Genomic DNA, 15504 nt, shown 5'->3' with positions numbered 1-15504 from the left:
TCTAGGATGGGAGAACAACTGAATAAAATACAAATGTTGACACAAAGGAACAAGCATTTTACAAGCAGTAGTAGCAGTTTCTGTAAGCTGAGTTTGTGAGCAGTAACACCTGTGGGTTAAGCAAAACATCACTCAAGCTCAAAACCTTCAACAGGAACAGAACTGTGACAAAGGAGGATCATCATAAGCTAAGTACAGCAGCTCTCACAGTTTTGCATCCCACACTCACCCTCATGTTTCGTTTAATCATTGAAAACCACTTTTTTTTTCTCCACACAAATCGAAATTTAAATTTTCAAGTTAAAACAAAGCTGACAGCATCCCCGGGGAAGTGGGAAGAATGCCTACAGAAAACAAAGTCTATTCAGAATACACATTGCTCTGCCAGGCTCATGTGACCAGCTCTCAGGAATGCTGGCACTGCTCAAGTTATTCACTCAACATAAGCAACAAACAAGAATCCTGGATAAACATGAAAACAACACGGAGTGCAAGGCACTAATGCTGCTACTCCAAAGTTATAACAGTAGATTTGCATTTAACCGCACATTGCAAGAGAACACCAGTCCCAGCAAAAATTCAAAGAGCAGTAAGTGCAGGCACTGAGCCATCACCCCCTAGCTTGGATGGGGTTCTGGGAAAAAAAGCACCCAGAAGAGCAATAAAGTCATCTGCCTCTGCCAATCTAATCTCTGTGACTAAGAGAAGAAATTCCTAAGCATGAATACGAAACAGGATCAAAAGTATATCAAGTATACAAAGAATATTTAAAGATGACTTACTTCACTCTTTCACAAAACCCCTTCTTGGATGCTCTTGCCTCGTATGAGCCTTTTTTATATTTTTAATTATTGCTTTTCACATTTTCTTAGGTCTCCTTTCCCATTCATATCTTGTAGACTCAGAGAGCACAATGGTTTCTAAATTGAACTTCCTGACAGCAAGAACTAGAATTACAGAACAAGGGATGGAAAAATCAGAATGAGAATTTCATTTCAAATGAACTTAAGTAAATATACTTGTTATCTGACCACTTTGGCCTTTGCATCAAACGATGGAGACAACTGCTGCTGGAGAGGCGTATAATGATAACGGAAGAGAAATACAATGGAACTTTATTAAGTATCTTCTTACTGACAATTTACTGTAGACTTAAATTAAATTTTGTTAGAGGATTTCCTTAAAGTACTTCCAATAAATTATTTTTATTAATTATGTTTAAAATGTCATAGTTAATTGGCTTTTGAGGTAAAAATTATCTTGCCATTTTGTAAAAATATAACATTGAAATAAAGCATATAAAGAGGAAAAAAAGGTATGTAGGTACATAAAATGAAATTGTCTAATGACTGGTGTACATAGAAGAAAAAATCAAGTAATCATAGAAATGGATATTTAATTTTTTTCCTCCCTCAATGAAGTAATAATAGCATCTGTTTATATGCTTTTTACTTCTAGTGTCCTGTTAAAAGTAAGCTACTCTTTGGGGCTGGAGAGAGACCTGAGACACCACAAAAGGGGAAAAAAGGTTTTAAAACAGTTTTCTCATCTGTAGTCATCATGTTTTAAACATACCTGATGTTTTCTGTTAGTCAGAAAAAACAAGAATTCAATGTACAATGAGAAGATTTGCCTCTCTCCAGGACCTAGATTCTGTTGGTCCATGGAAAATTGAATCACAACATCTCAAAGTACACAAATTTTAGGAAAGGCTTTACCAGCAAAATGAAAGCTTTGAAGTTTTCAGTCCCAAGAGAGCAGCATCAATCTCTTCCCTCTGCAGCAGCACTGGGCAGGCAGAGAAGCCTATTTCCCTACAGCCGTGTGAACAAACTGCAGCTCAGGCTTGGATACTGCTAAATCTCAAAGCAAAGCCATCAGACTTTAAAACATGGAAACAGAAAACATGAAACAAACAGAAGTGAAGCAACCTGGGTTATCCGCAATCCAACTCCTCCTGCCACAAACCACTGCAACTCTCGGTCCAACTGAGAGTGGGACTCACTTAAATTTAAGTCAGTGCTCACTTAAATTTAACCCAAGTTATGATACAAAACAAACAAGAGCAGTTTTTAGAAGTATCAAGATCCTTTTCTTCTCCCTCTTATTCATACAGGCAAGGACACCACATAAACATCAAGAAATTGTTTTTTAATCCCATTTCACACTACATTGCCTCTCCTCTTTTCCTTTTTCCTTGACACCCCTTTAGGTAAATAAGATCTTTTCATTCATTTCTGGAACTGCCAGCTTATGAACATAGAGAAAAATCTATCCTAAAGACAAGCTTCCACACCAGCCTGCTACAGAGCTTATTCCCCTGTGGCTAAAAGAGGCACACCATGAACCACTGATGTTCTGCAGACAAAGCCTGTGGAGATGGACTTCAGAAAGGACTTCTAAAAGTCCAGAGTGGTAGGAAAAAGAAAACAACAGCAACAAAAACCAAAACAAAAAACAACCACGCCTTATTTGTTCCTTTTTTTTCCCCCCTAAAAATCCAGTAAAATTATCATTTAAAATTATGCCAAGGTTGTAAATGCCTCTCTACTGCTTTCTTTCAGTTCTTATATGGCAAGGAAAAAAAAAATCTGCTGAAACTGCTCAGCATCAGCCAAATTCAATAAACCAACACTATCTCTAACGGTAAATGCATCACTAAGGTAAATGAATGCATAATTGAAGAGTACTAATCACTTCTTAATGAAATGCTGAAATCACCAAGAAAGAACACAGCATTGGTGATTAAAGCTCAATTTTTTTGGGTGCTCAGAGCTAACAGAAATAGAAAGACAAATTACAACTCATGCATTTAAAGTCATTTACAATGATCACTACCACTTAGCAGAAAAACATACATTCCAAAATGCATTTAATTTTGAAAAACTGGCTTGGTATTTTGCTGACCTATTACAAAATCACAATTGCCACCTATAGTCTATGCAAAAGCATTCCAGATTTCCATCACAACCACACAAGCCTATTCTTATGATAAATTCTCATAAACAGCTTCTTACAGCTGAGCTCACCTTGGCTGCTTTTACTGCATCTATACTGTACAATGCTTCTGACCTGAAAACTAGTTTGCTATTCTTAGAGAACATCACACTCTACTTTAGCATCCTCCTAGCAGAAACAGATTTTTCACTCACAGAACTTATTTATTCTATTTCTGAACAGTGCATAAAGAGGAATTGGGACAAAATTACAACTCTTTTACATAAAGCTTCTAAATAGAATAACAACATCCCCAAAATGAGTGCCTTTTGAAGATTGCATCATGTCCTTCTGAAAATTTTCAGCATCCAATAACAGTTAATACAGGTGCACTTGAGATGCTACAAAATTGTTATCTCTCCAACAGAAAGGGAAACTATCATATGCTACTAAAATAAATATTAGACAGTGTCACCTCAAATATTCTTGTACTTATTTTGTCCCAACTGTTTTTACAAGAGCTCTTAAGTTACTGCAAAAAAATTCAAAACACTACACAAGCCTTGAAAGGATACTGTCAACTAATTTAAATTTCACATTAGTAATTTCTGGTTTTACCTAGGATTGACTCAATTATATGCAAGAACATAACAAGAAATTCCATAAACCTGACATCACTTTCTATGGGATGTATTCTCTTCCTGGCTACACTCCACTATTTTCTTAATGAGACAAAAAATAAATATTTTTACAATACAAAGGAAAAAGAAACAAGTACAGTGACCAAAGTAACTTTCATCCACTGCATCAATTTGACAGCAAGTCTTTAAAAAAACCAGCATTCCTTTACACAGTAAGTTTAGGACTCACTGGTTTCTTGGTGCAGGGTAAGTAAAGAAACAGCTAAATTTATCTTCACTTTGATTTGTTTGGCTTTAAATTACAACAAAGAAAATATTCAACCACATTAAGCAGTGCTGGATATTAGTAGAATAATCAGCTATATTATACTGTATATAAAGTTTAAAATAAATTTAAAAGCACATTTAGGGACGTACAATGAAAGAACTCCCACCTGCCTCCACATAATTTGTTAGTGAGCACAGTTCAGTAATGAAAACACCTCAAACAAACTTCCTCTAAAGACTGAATTTTCAGTCACTTGTTTTGGTTTTGTGGGGTTTGTTTTTAATAGTATTTAGCTTCAGTTCAAACTCTTTTGTTCCCTTAACCAGAAAAGTATTTTCTCTACAAGAAGTTTGGTACAGCTCAATTTAACCAAATATACTCTTTTTTTGTATTTCCCCTAGAAGCACTATGCAGCACCACAGACAGGTGAATCTCTTCCCACAAGAGACTTCAGTTCAACACCAGTTTTATACAGAAAAAGCCACAATTGCTGCATATGGCAATACACACCAAAGAGAGTAAATGGACAGCTCAACTACAAACACATGAGCACCACAACTTCATCACAGCACTTGAAATAACAGGAGCATCTCAGCTGTAGTCAGGTGAAATATCCACTCAGAGAAAAAAATACTCATGATGGTCCCTCCCACAGGGTGAAAATCTATCAAACAGCAAGCAAATTCAAGGAACCAAATTACTTCCTTAAAAAAACCTTATCAGAGGTGCCTGACCGGTGACTTTTGAATTTTTAGCCATACACAAGAATAAATATTAACTATTATTTCAATGGTTTTATTATTTCCTTTATTTATACATATATAAACAAACAGATGTCATTCCAGTGCAAAAACTTGCTTTTCAAACTTTAAGGAATTTTAAAAATCATATTATGATTTAATTATGTATTATCAATAAGAGGGGGACTATTAATTATATATTATTAATTATTAATTATATATGGTTTGAAATATTAATTATATATTATTTGGACCAATAACATAGCCAGACAGGGGCTATGTTTCAGTGTCAAATCCCCAAAGCTAGTCCCTTAGGTGAACAGTACTGCTGACACTTGGTGGCTTTTTCTTGATAAACTTTTTAATACTCTAAACTGAATACTCATAATTTCAGAGATCAAGGAAAGATTCTAATGCTGAATGCTTATAAGAATGATGATGGTTTTGGATTTCTTTAGTCTTTAAATGCAACCTAGACACCTAAAATTAGGCACTATTTGAACCATTTTCCTTATCCTCTGCTGAAATGTGTCTTGGTCAGATCTTTTGATGTCTTTAAAGGATATTTGCTAAATTATAGAGTACAAGTTCAAAATGTTTTCTTATCAATGCACAGTTCATTTTTTTCCTAAATCTTCAGAGTTTGGGGACAGTACAGTCCCCAAAACTGTATACATACACAACTGCACATTAAAGCCAAAGAACAGAAAATACTTATGTGAATCTTTCCATCGCACAGCAACACTGCTGCACACGTACATTCCAACTTTTACAGGATGGGGCAATCTGTCCCTACAGAATAATCTGAAACTCTTTACATATCCACATTCACACTTCCATTGGGTTCCTCCACAACCAGCCCCACCACACTGGTGCCATCCTTCAAGCTGCTGAACACCTCCAATAAGGGTTAACAGTAACACTTGCTGAGGAGCCCCAAGCCCTTTGCACGGGATCATTCACAGAAATTCCCTCCTCAGCCCACATTTACTGTTCTCCCCTCCTGTCCCAGCAGTGACCAACACAGCAGAGCTGCTGCTGCTGCCACGCTCACCTCAAGTGACAGCCCAGAGGCAGTGGGAACTGAGCTGTGCCACAGCAGCACTCCGAGCCACTCTCTAAATCATTTCACACACTGCCATGTCAGCGTGGATAACCACTGCCAGAACACGACACACAATCCCCTCGAGTCAACCACAGGTTCAGGTAATCATGACCTCTCTTTTTACAACATAAATGCATCATTTCCACGCCACTCTTTGATGAAGGGACCACAGACTTAAAAAGAGGAAACAATTACAGTCATTAGAATTTCACCCAAGCGTGAGATTTAATCTCAGGCCATGGTCTTGCCAATGGCTGTGGGGGTCTCAATGGAGACAAAACTGCTCTGTGGGAGAAAAAAATGCCTTGATGATGACATTAGTCAGCAAGAGAGACTGAGCTTTGTCTCCCATCCAACAGCACAGTCAAATACAAGGAAACCATTTTCCCTCCCCCTCTTCTTGATCCTAAAAAAGAAAGCTACAATTTTGTTTTTCTCTCTGAAATGCAGTTTTTGCATACTTTGGAAAACTTTCTTCCCAAAAGTAATACTGCTGAGAGGCTAGTTTTTAAAATAACAGAAGTAAATTTAAGCATAAATAAACATCTGTAACAAAAAAAAAAAAAAGTTCCTATGCCTGTCCTTATTAATATGATAGGATAGTTCTATCAACAACTCTCAAACACTTCCATAGCTTTTTTTTTTCCCTTACTCAACAGGTCCTTCAAGACCATTTCAAATTTTACATATACAGGAGAATCATATCGAAAGTACGTTCACCTGCTCTACAAGGCATTTAATGGAAACAAGACCAAGGTAAAACTTGACCAAAAAAAAAATTAAGGCAAAGTTTAACAACTAAAAAAGGCTTCTGAGATCCAAGAATACCAGCTTACTCTCATATGCCAATCGTATGTTGCACCCCAAATAAGACAGAAAACAAAGGAAAACATAAGCATGAAAGACAAGAAAGCGCTACAGGCAACTGTATTAAATTCATTTTTCCAGTACTGCAGAAAAAAACAGATCTGCAGTGGACAAAAGAGTCATCATCATCCCTTCTGTAACATGAAGTAAGAAAGGAGTTTCTCAACAAAACCATAAGCCCAAATGAATCATCTCTTCCCTAGAGCCTGAGGTGAGGGAGCTTGGATTCTTACCCAGATCAATATAAATCTCAAAATTCAAACCTCAGTTTTATTCCCCCTTATCATTCTTTACCTCCATGATGTTCTTGAATACAATTACTTCATTTTTATTTAAGCTACATGTCTACTACATTTCCTCTCCTTCTGCTATCCACTAATTCCTTCTGCTGTTACACTGAACATAAATATATATTCATTATTGTTTGTCTGGTCCCAACTACCCCTAGTGTTGGTAACGCTGATAATTACAATCTAATGTAAGATTAATCAGTGTAAGTTTGAAACTGAGATTGTCATTCAATTTGGAAGCCAACACAAACCATTTTATGTTCACTTGAAGAGATTAGATAAACTGCACGAGAACATTTTGGTAAAGTAATTGATAAGGAGATAGGAAATAAGAATTATTGGTATTTACTTAGCCTGCAACACTTTCTAGAAGCAAATAGTTTAAAGGAAGCACTTCAGAACAGCTACCTAATCTGAATTCACAGCTAGCACAAGGAATATTTCCTCACAGAATGCACAGTACCTCTGCAATCCCAGCTATCGTGCAAGCTGTTCCAGTCTCGTTGCTGAAGCTCACAAGGGTCATTTTAACTCAGTTTTACCCCATGATGAGCTGTGACCCACAGTACACAACGTGTTCAAGAATCCAGCTGGAAATGACCACTGCAGAACAGCTGTCCTAGCCCTTGGCTTGCCAGGCCAACCTTAGGGTTCCCAGACAGAAAACAACTCACTGCCACAAGGAAAAACAACTTTTTATTACACTTAAAGCACTTTAGCAATGACAGTGTACAGGTTTGGTTTGCTCACTTAGTGAGATCTGTTGCAAATCTGCTTTACAATTATAACCTCAATTCTTCCGCCCATATTTTGTTTTTCTAGGGGTTTTCATAAACAGGACTTTACAATAGCCATGCAAAAACATGTATTATTTTAAGTACAAAAACCCCAAAACAAATATATTCAGGAAATTCAGTTCATGGCTCCATCAGGCTAACCAGCTATTAAAAAAGGGTTTATACATAAACAACATATCATTCTGCTTATATCTAGCATTTACTAATTGAAGACAACTTTTAAATCAAGATGCAGAACCAATACAGTAGAATATTATAAGGCTGGCTTTTTGATTAGCAAATCACCGAGTTGCTCAATTGTACTATTTAGCAAGCAAGCATATCCATCATCAGTAAAAATTCTACTTTGAAAAATGTGCTTTAAATTTACTTTGACAAGGGTAATTTTAACTATAAATATGCTACATATTTTACAGTAAGTTGTTCTAGATTTTATGCAGTTATTTATAATACTTGACTACGTTAGCCAATATTTTAAAGCATCTAAAAATTGATTAACAAAGCTTCCCTGCTCTTCCAAACAGCTTACAAAATAATTTAAAGCAAGAATAAACATGAAGCAAAAGTGAAAAGTGGTTATTTGATGAATGCCTGCACACAGCATGCTGGAACAAAGAAATTCTGTTTTTAAACCAATAGGAAAAATGATCAAGCAGACTTGAACAGAATAATTACAGTGCTTGGTTATTAAGTTTTCCTGGGAAGCTGTCATGTTTTGTGTCAAATAACAAAGTGTCAAATAGCACAGTTTTGCTGTATACAAGCAAACAAACACAACCACTCAGAAGCTTTGCAGAAAAATTGTCATATGTTAGCAAGGGACAATTTCCCATTTAAAAAAGTTTCAATAAAACCATCCTGGTTAAAATCTATACTTTAGATTGGGAATTCCATTATAAATCACATCTTCCAAACAGGAAATGCACAATTATTTTTATTTTTTAAACCACACACAGAAACCAGTACATTTCTGACAGGAATCTAAGAAGAAGCAGAAGAGAATGTGATTATTCACTATAACTTTTGATATCAGGAGAAAATGGGTCTCTGGCTCCTTGTAAACTCCTTGACCCAGAAAATGAACAGAAGACTCCTCCTGCTTCAGTCTCTAATATTGCCTAAGAGTTGTTGGGTAAGTTTAGGAAGTTGTTGAACGTATAACTTTCACAGTGAAATCAGCTTCAAGTCAAAACTGCAGAAAAGGGCACAGAACAGAAATAACAGCAGCAGTCCCACTGTCACACCACTCACAAAACCCACAAAAACAAGAAGTAACACAATACATAGAAAGTTAGAGCTATTACAGTTATTATATAGACAGATAAAAACTCCACAAGACCCCTATTTTAAAGAACCCTGATACACCCCCCAAGTTTCATCCTACCCAATATCACACAACAAATCCTATTTCACACAGCAGCGGTTCAGAACAGATTTAGTACAACTAGCTTCCTTTTACCCAGTTATTAAAAGACATGGGAAATGAGGAAGGAAATAAAAGACTTGTGCACACTAAATTCCATGGTTTCCACATCAAACCAGTTGTTTTTTCTCACCTGTTATTTGTCTCATGTCACGTGTAAGACAACACCCCACACATTTTTATTGCTTAAGGTATAAAAAGCACAACCCAAATTATAGATTAAATAAGACTAACCTTCTTTTAAACACAGAGGATGTTTTCTTTAAGAACGAGAAAATTAACCCGGAGTTGTGTTCCAAATCGTGTATTTAATTCTGTTTCATTCACAGTGAGGTCACTCCCCCCAGGCTGACCTGTTACCCCAGTACTTATCCCGAAGATCCCACAATGTAAGCAAACACTGCCCTCTTGTGCACTGCAACATCCAGGAGACAAAGTTCCATTTCGAGGGTTGTGGAGACCATGCAAAGTATTTATACTGGTTACCCTTCCTCATGCATAACTCCTTAATTTAAAAAAAAAAAAAAAAAAAAAAAAAAAAAGTGGTTTTCATTTTAAGATGTCAATAAAAATACTCTTCGTGTTGTCAGACAAGTATCCGGCACCAGCCAAATTATAGTGACTAAAAAAGAAAAAGACACTCTTTCAATTTCATTTACGGAAGTAAAGTTTATTTGAAATTTTAATACAAAGCAGTGTCAGCAATTCACAAGCACCATGAACCCAAAGAGTCTAATAGGTTTTAGAAAACATTCCCACTAGTGCCAGCTGAAGTCCCTTAACCAGTAATTCCATAACATCAACCACAACATCAAGATTTGTGGATAGGAATTACATTACACAAGAGTTGTATGTTAATTTTATTTTTTTCCACCAGAACAGGGTTCATTATGTTACTCTCACTTCCAACTGGCAGACAAAGATCTCAAGGCTCTCTGGTGACTCCTCTCTGAATAGAATGATATCCACTAAATACAAGGCACTCTTTCCCTCCAGAGGTTTCCCTTCATTCAACATCTGTACTCAACAGCAAGTCATCCACATATACATCTACAACTATAAAGCTCTACTAGCTCACTCACCTAGAACAGAAAAAAAAAACCAGAACTGCCACATCTTCACAAAGATCTCAACAAACAAAAGCTCACATCGACAGAAGGGTGTTTTCATGGCAGTAATGCAAAGGTAACCCCGAGTTTACAAATCCTCTTAAAAGCTTATAACAAACTCAGCAAAACAACTAATCTGTGATAAAAGGTGGAGGTTTTTTGTGATATGTTAATCTTACAAATAATCTGCATCTGACTGAATTTGAATGCTGGTAGCAAGACCACATTTCCCTTGATCTCCCAAGCCTGTTTTCATTGTACTCATTTGCATCAGCAAGACATGCTTTTGCTATGCTCACTTCCCCCTCTCCAAGCTCTAGTGCAAGTTCAAAAGTCTTGGCCCCTCCAATGTATCAGGTATGAATTAATACCCTTCCTTAGCTGAACACGGCAGCAAAGTGGAAACAGACACTTGCAAGGCAGTCTGCTTTGAAAAGAACTGCAGGGACAAATGGTGACAATGAAGTTCTAGTTATAAAGTAAAAAGGTCAAAGGTTCAGACAGGCATAAGGATTACAAAACTACAAGTTTGTCAGAGTTCCCCCCAGCCCAGGTTTAAACAGCCAGGGTCAAGCAGTAGCTTTCCAATTAAAACTCTATAAGGATACTTTGTCCTTTGAACTTCATAGGTGAAAAAAAAAAAAGACAATTTTCTGATTTAGAAGTTGTTTTGAGGACCCATCTCGAAATCAAACAGATAAAGGGCATCCAACAACAGCTCACCTAAAGCAAACACTCAGTAACCCTTGGCTGCCTGTGTGGGGGAAGTTGGGATGAGGTAATCATGTTCTCCTATATTAGTGTGCTGACCCTTTGTAGGGCATGAAATTAACCATCAGCAAGGAAAAAATCTGCTACTGCTTAAACTACTTTGCTACGCAAAGTGGTCTTAAAATGAAATATGGGGATTGAATTTCGTCTGGCAGATTAACTTGTCTAACCTCTCTGCAGGCATCCCTTCCTGCTGAACTCATTTGAGAAACTATTCCAGACCCTACTGGTGCACAGGTCTGTGACAAACAAATGTAAAAGCAACTCTTATTTTATTCCAATGACACTAACGTAAGTTTTGTGGAAGATGAGGAGCTGAACATTAACAAAAGAACAGAAGCTTAAAAAAAACTCCTTAGTGCTGTGACAGAAACTACCCCATCTCTGTGAAATTTTACCAAAAATACCACCCTAAATCTCTACAGCAACAGAAGAATGCAGTAGTGACAAAAATATCAGTCCTGCATCTTGCAGTCATTCCTTCAGTGCACAAACCAAAGTGGAAAGCAGATCTGGGTGCTTCTTACTGCTTGGCACAAGTCAGACACTAATGGCTGTAAATATTGGTTTTGTTGCCTTGCTTGAGACAAGGTCTTGCTAAAGCACAGGAAAAGCCTGAAATTGTGTTTTAAAATAAAGAGTTCTGTTCTTATTGTTTGAAAGAATAAGACAGAAATACATAGCACAGTCAAAGCCATACAGCCACCCACAATAACTTAATGCCTTCCTGCCACAGACTCACAAGAGCCTCAGAAGAATATAAACCAGAATGGTTTGAATACAAGTGAAAGGCATGATGAAGTACACCAAGTGACTATTACTTATTCCATTCCAACCTTGACTATCACCTTCCATCTCAAACTTAAACAAAACATCTTGGGTGAAACTGTCTGCAACATTTCCCATTCCCAGCATGCAGGTAAAAAAAAACCAAAAAAAACCACCCAAAACAAAACAGTTTTGATTTAACATTTGATATGTTTTGTTTTCAAGGACAAGCTTTGCAAGAAAAATGTAGCCACACAGAATGAAATACGACTTCTATTTTTCATTCCAATTGGTTACTGCTCAAATATTCTGCATTCATTTAATCCTAAGGTACTGTGTCTGAACGTGCATCTTGTGAGTGACTGCGAGAAATACTCACAAGGTCAAGCACTACCTGGCACAGCATGACAAAAACGCAATACCAGATTCTGACACGAAAAAATCTGCTTCAGGAATTAGCTACGTACAGAAATATGTTAAAGAGTGGTAAATAGTAACATTTAACCTGTGAGCAGATTTATCAGCTTTGTACAGCAAAGGAATTAACCCTTAGAGCACTCTGGGAGCACAGAAAAGATGACAGTCACAAGAGAGCGATAACCTGGGACACCACTGGTGAAAATGGCGCTTCGGAAGAGAAGAGGCAGAAAGTGACTCCTCAGAAGGAAACCTTTGAGCTCCTCACCTCATGAGAGACCTGAGTGAACAACGCTGGTGCCACCTGCCACAGCAGAGGGTGTTCCATGAGCTGGGAGCACTCAAGGGCAAGCCAACTAGTTTATCCCACCTTTCGTGAAAAAAGAGAACTGCAAACAAGAAGATGCAGTGACATTTTCACAGCAGTAGCTTCTCCTGCAAACCCTGCATGCACACGACTAACAGACTTCGGAAGTAGCCCTCTCATCTCTGCTGTCACTCCACCTTCCAAATCCTCACATCCAGCTCCCTTGCCCACAGGCATTCTAGTTTTTCTGCAGGTCAACTTCCACCTGTAGCTGAATTTGAATTCAGAACAGCGATATTTCAAAGAAATATGGGAAATCTGAGGTGCAGAATAAACACAAGATAAAATACTTTGCACTTATGTCTTACTGAAAAACCATACCTAGAGAAACCATGTAGTAACAGGGAAATCACAGATTCCATCAAAAAGAAAAGGGTAGTGGCATTCCTGGTTGCAGAGAAAATGTTTGGAATGGTGAACCCTTAATGCTTAGTAACAAGGAAGTAGATGAAATAACCTGAATTTTTCAAGTACCATTATCTGGGAGGACTCACTTTCCATTCCTGAAGTGATGAAAAAGTTGGCATTATTGAAACACACATGAACACCAAAGAATGTATCCTGTTACACAGGACATGCTACACTTCAGTCTGAGTTTCACCAAAAACTGTAAGCACCTAAACCTGTAAAGCACCTAAACCTGTAAAGCACTTAAATAGTCCCACAGGCACAGATCAGGTTTTATCATCAAGGCTTCACCTTTCAAACCTGGTAGTAAAAAAAAAGGTAAAAAAAAAAATCCACTATCAAGATACATCTATTGTCAACTTCAGAAAACTTAAGTTCTAATTCTTTAAACTATTAAAACAATACTGCATTTTCTCTACAGCCCGTTCTTAACACAGAGAATTGCAATAAATCAAACTAATCAGTAAAATACATAACCTGGTATAACTGAAACTAAGCAAGTTTGATGTGCTTATGTGTCTGAATTACCATATGTAAAGAATTATTTTTGCTGGGAAGAAAACTATTATCATCTCATCCCATCCATGCTTTCCTTCTCCCTGCACAGCCTATCAATAAGCAAATCTGAATAACTTATTCAGGTGTGACTAAATACCTTGAAGATCTTTATAAAAACAACAGAAAGCAGTGAGAAGTCTGTGTATCAAACAACCATCCCAAATAAGTGTTAAAGTTACTGAAAAACAAAACTGGTTGAAGCTGATCTCGAAGTTTTCCCACGTCCCCCTCATGAGAAAGTTCACACCATTCCGATTAGCTGCTGCCGGCAGAAAGGAATGTCTGACAAGTGACTCTTCAGTACATCCAAGAAACATCTGCCAAAGTCAACTCTGCTCTTTAGAAGATAATCAAGCGCTTACAATTACTAAAGAATAATAAGGGCTTGCCAAGTACAAGAGATGAGTACAAGACCGCAGGTTTCTGGAATTTAAGCACACGGCCACTCCTCCCCTGCAGCTGCGGAGCACACCTTGCTGAAACAGAGCGTTTCACTGCTAGGGAAATTGACAAATAAGTAAATATTTATTATCCTACCCACAAGAAGTGCAAACAATATAACAGGGTTACCATTAACGCAACTTACAAACAGCACGATTGTTCAAAAGGGGGTTAAATTCCTACATCGTGACAGGTAACTCACCCTGAACCTCAGTCTAGCCAAGAAACATTGTCCTACAAAACAACCACCAAGTTGTCATTAAAGACACTGGCAGAGGAACTGAACTTGCAGGCGGATCCCCGCAGCTGCAACAACCCGTGACTACTTTAAACTCCTGCAGCTGGGACTCCAGCAGCTCCTTAGCCAAGCACCGACCACCTCTCAACACTCTACAAGAGATGGAAGGGGGAGACAGAAGAAGGTGAACTAATTTAAAATGAGTCCTAATGCAAACCAAATTAACCTTCTGACATAATCTATGAAGAGTTACCAAAATCCACAACATTATTTCTAAGCCTAAAATTATCATGTTACAACTCCCTAGTCCTCCAAGACAACACGGGCATGTCCAGCAACTGCATCACAGCTCTCAACTACAGACAAGATCAAACTCTAACGGCTTCAACAGGCAAGAAAACAGCAATTTATGGAGCCGTTCCATGCTATTAATAAGCCTCCATATACAATAAATAAAACTTTTTTTCTAGTAAGTGCAAGAAACCTGAGCACACCTGACCATCCGAGCAGCACTCCAAGAACTCACGTGTACAAAGTGCTTTCCTGTGAGCACAGTTTGGTTTATTTGAAGAGCAACTAAGAGCAAGCGTAGCACAGTCATAAGCCCGTGAAAAACCTGTCTCGCCCCGTGCCCCCGCTCTGGGCGCAGCCGGACACCCCGGCTGCCAGCAGCCCCGCTCCCACCGCGGACACGGGCGGGCGCAGCCCCGCGGGGCCCGGAGCACCCCGGGAGGCACAGCAGCCACCGGGGCGGGCCGGGCGGCCCCCTGCGCCCCCCTTACCGCCGATGATGGTGCGGATGAGGGAGGCGTGCCCCGGGCAGTCCACCAGCGTGAGCTGCAGCTCGCCGGGCCCCGGGCCCAGCTGCGGCGGCAGCGCGGTGCGCAGGCAGGAGAAGCCCAGGTCCAGCGTGATGCCCCGCGCGCGGCTCTGCGGCGCCCGGTCGAAGGCGGCGGTAGAGCCGGTGGTGCTGAGCGCCCGCGCCAGCGCCGTCTTCCCGCTGTCGATGTGGCCCAGCACTCCCACGTTCACGTTCAGGACGCGGGCGGCCATGGCGGCGCTGCACCCGCCCGGTCCGTCCCCACAGCGCCCCTGCGGCAACGCGGGCCCCGCCGCCGCCGTTCCGGGGGCCGGTGCGCCGGGCAGCTCGGAGCTGGCGCCGTTCGCCCGCTCCGCGCCCGGGGATGAGAACTATCGGCCCGGCACCCACCCAGCTCACCTCTCTGCCCCTCACCGGGCACCCCCTGCAAGGTGGGGCAATTTCAGCCGGTTGCCTCAACGGCCACATGCCCATCAGCTGCGCCCCCTCCCCGGTGTGCGCCCCGCCTGAGGGAGGGCGGCAGCCGCGGCCCTGGGAAG

The 15504-nt window shown here is 39.5% G+C and overlaps 1 protein-coding gene across 2 annotated transcripts in view; it reads right to left on the bottom strand.

Annotated features, from left to right (window-relative positions):
- EEFSEC (eukaryotic elongation factor, selenocysteine-tRNA specific) overlaps nucleotides 1-15504 on the bottom strand; it is a 121115-nt gene extending 105611 nt beyond the window's left edge. The window contains exon 1 of one of the 2 annotated variants that reach the window (XM_038148798.1): nucleotides 15365-15504. Coding sequence is in view for 1 of the 2 variants with exons in the window: in XM_038148796.1 (XP_038004724.1) it covers nucleotides 14928-15198 (271 nt within the window). In the remaining variant the exon portion in view is untranslated. Of the gene's footprint in view, nucleotides 1-14927; nucleotides 15250-15364 lie in introns of those variants that run through there. The other variant, XM_038148796.1, reaches the window with a different exon arrangement.

The sequence above is a fragment of the Motacilla alba genome, chromosome 12 (genome assembly GCF_015832195.1).
Source record: "Motacilla alba alba isolate MOTALB_02 chromosome 12, Motacilla_alba_V1.0_pri, whole genome shotgun sequence".
In the NCBI taxonomy this organism is placed as follows: domain Eukaryota; kingdom Metazoa; phylum Chordata; class Aves; order Passeriformes; family Motacillidae; genus Motacilla; species Motacilla alba.
This window is presented reverse-complemented; position numbering and strand designations above follow the sequence as displayed.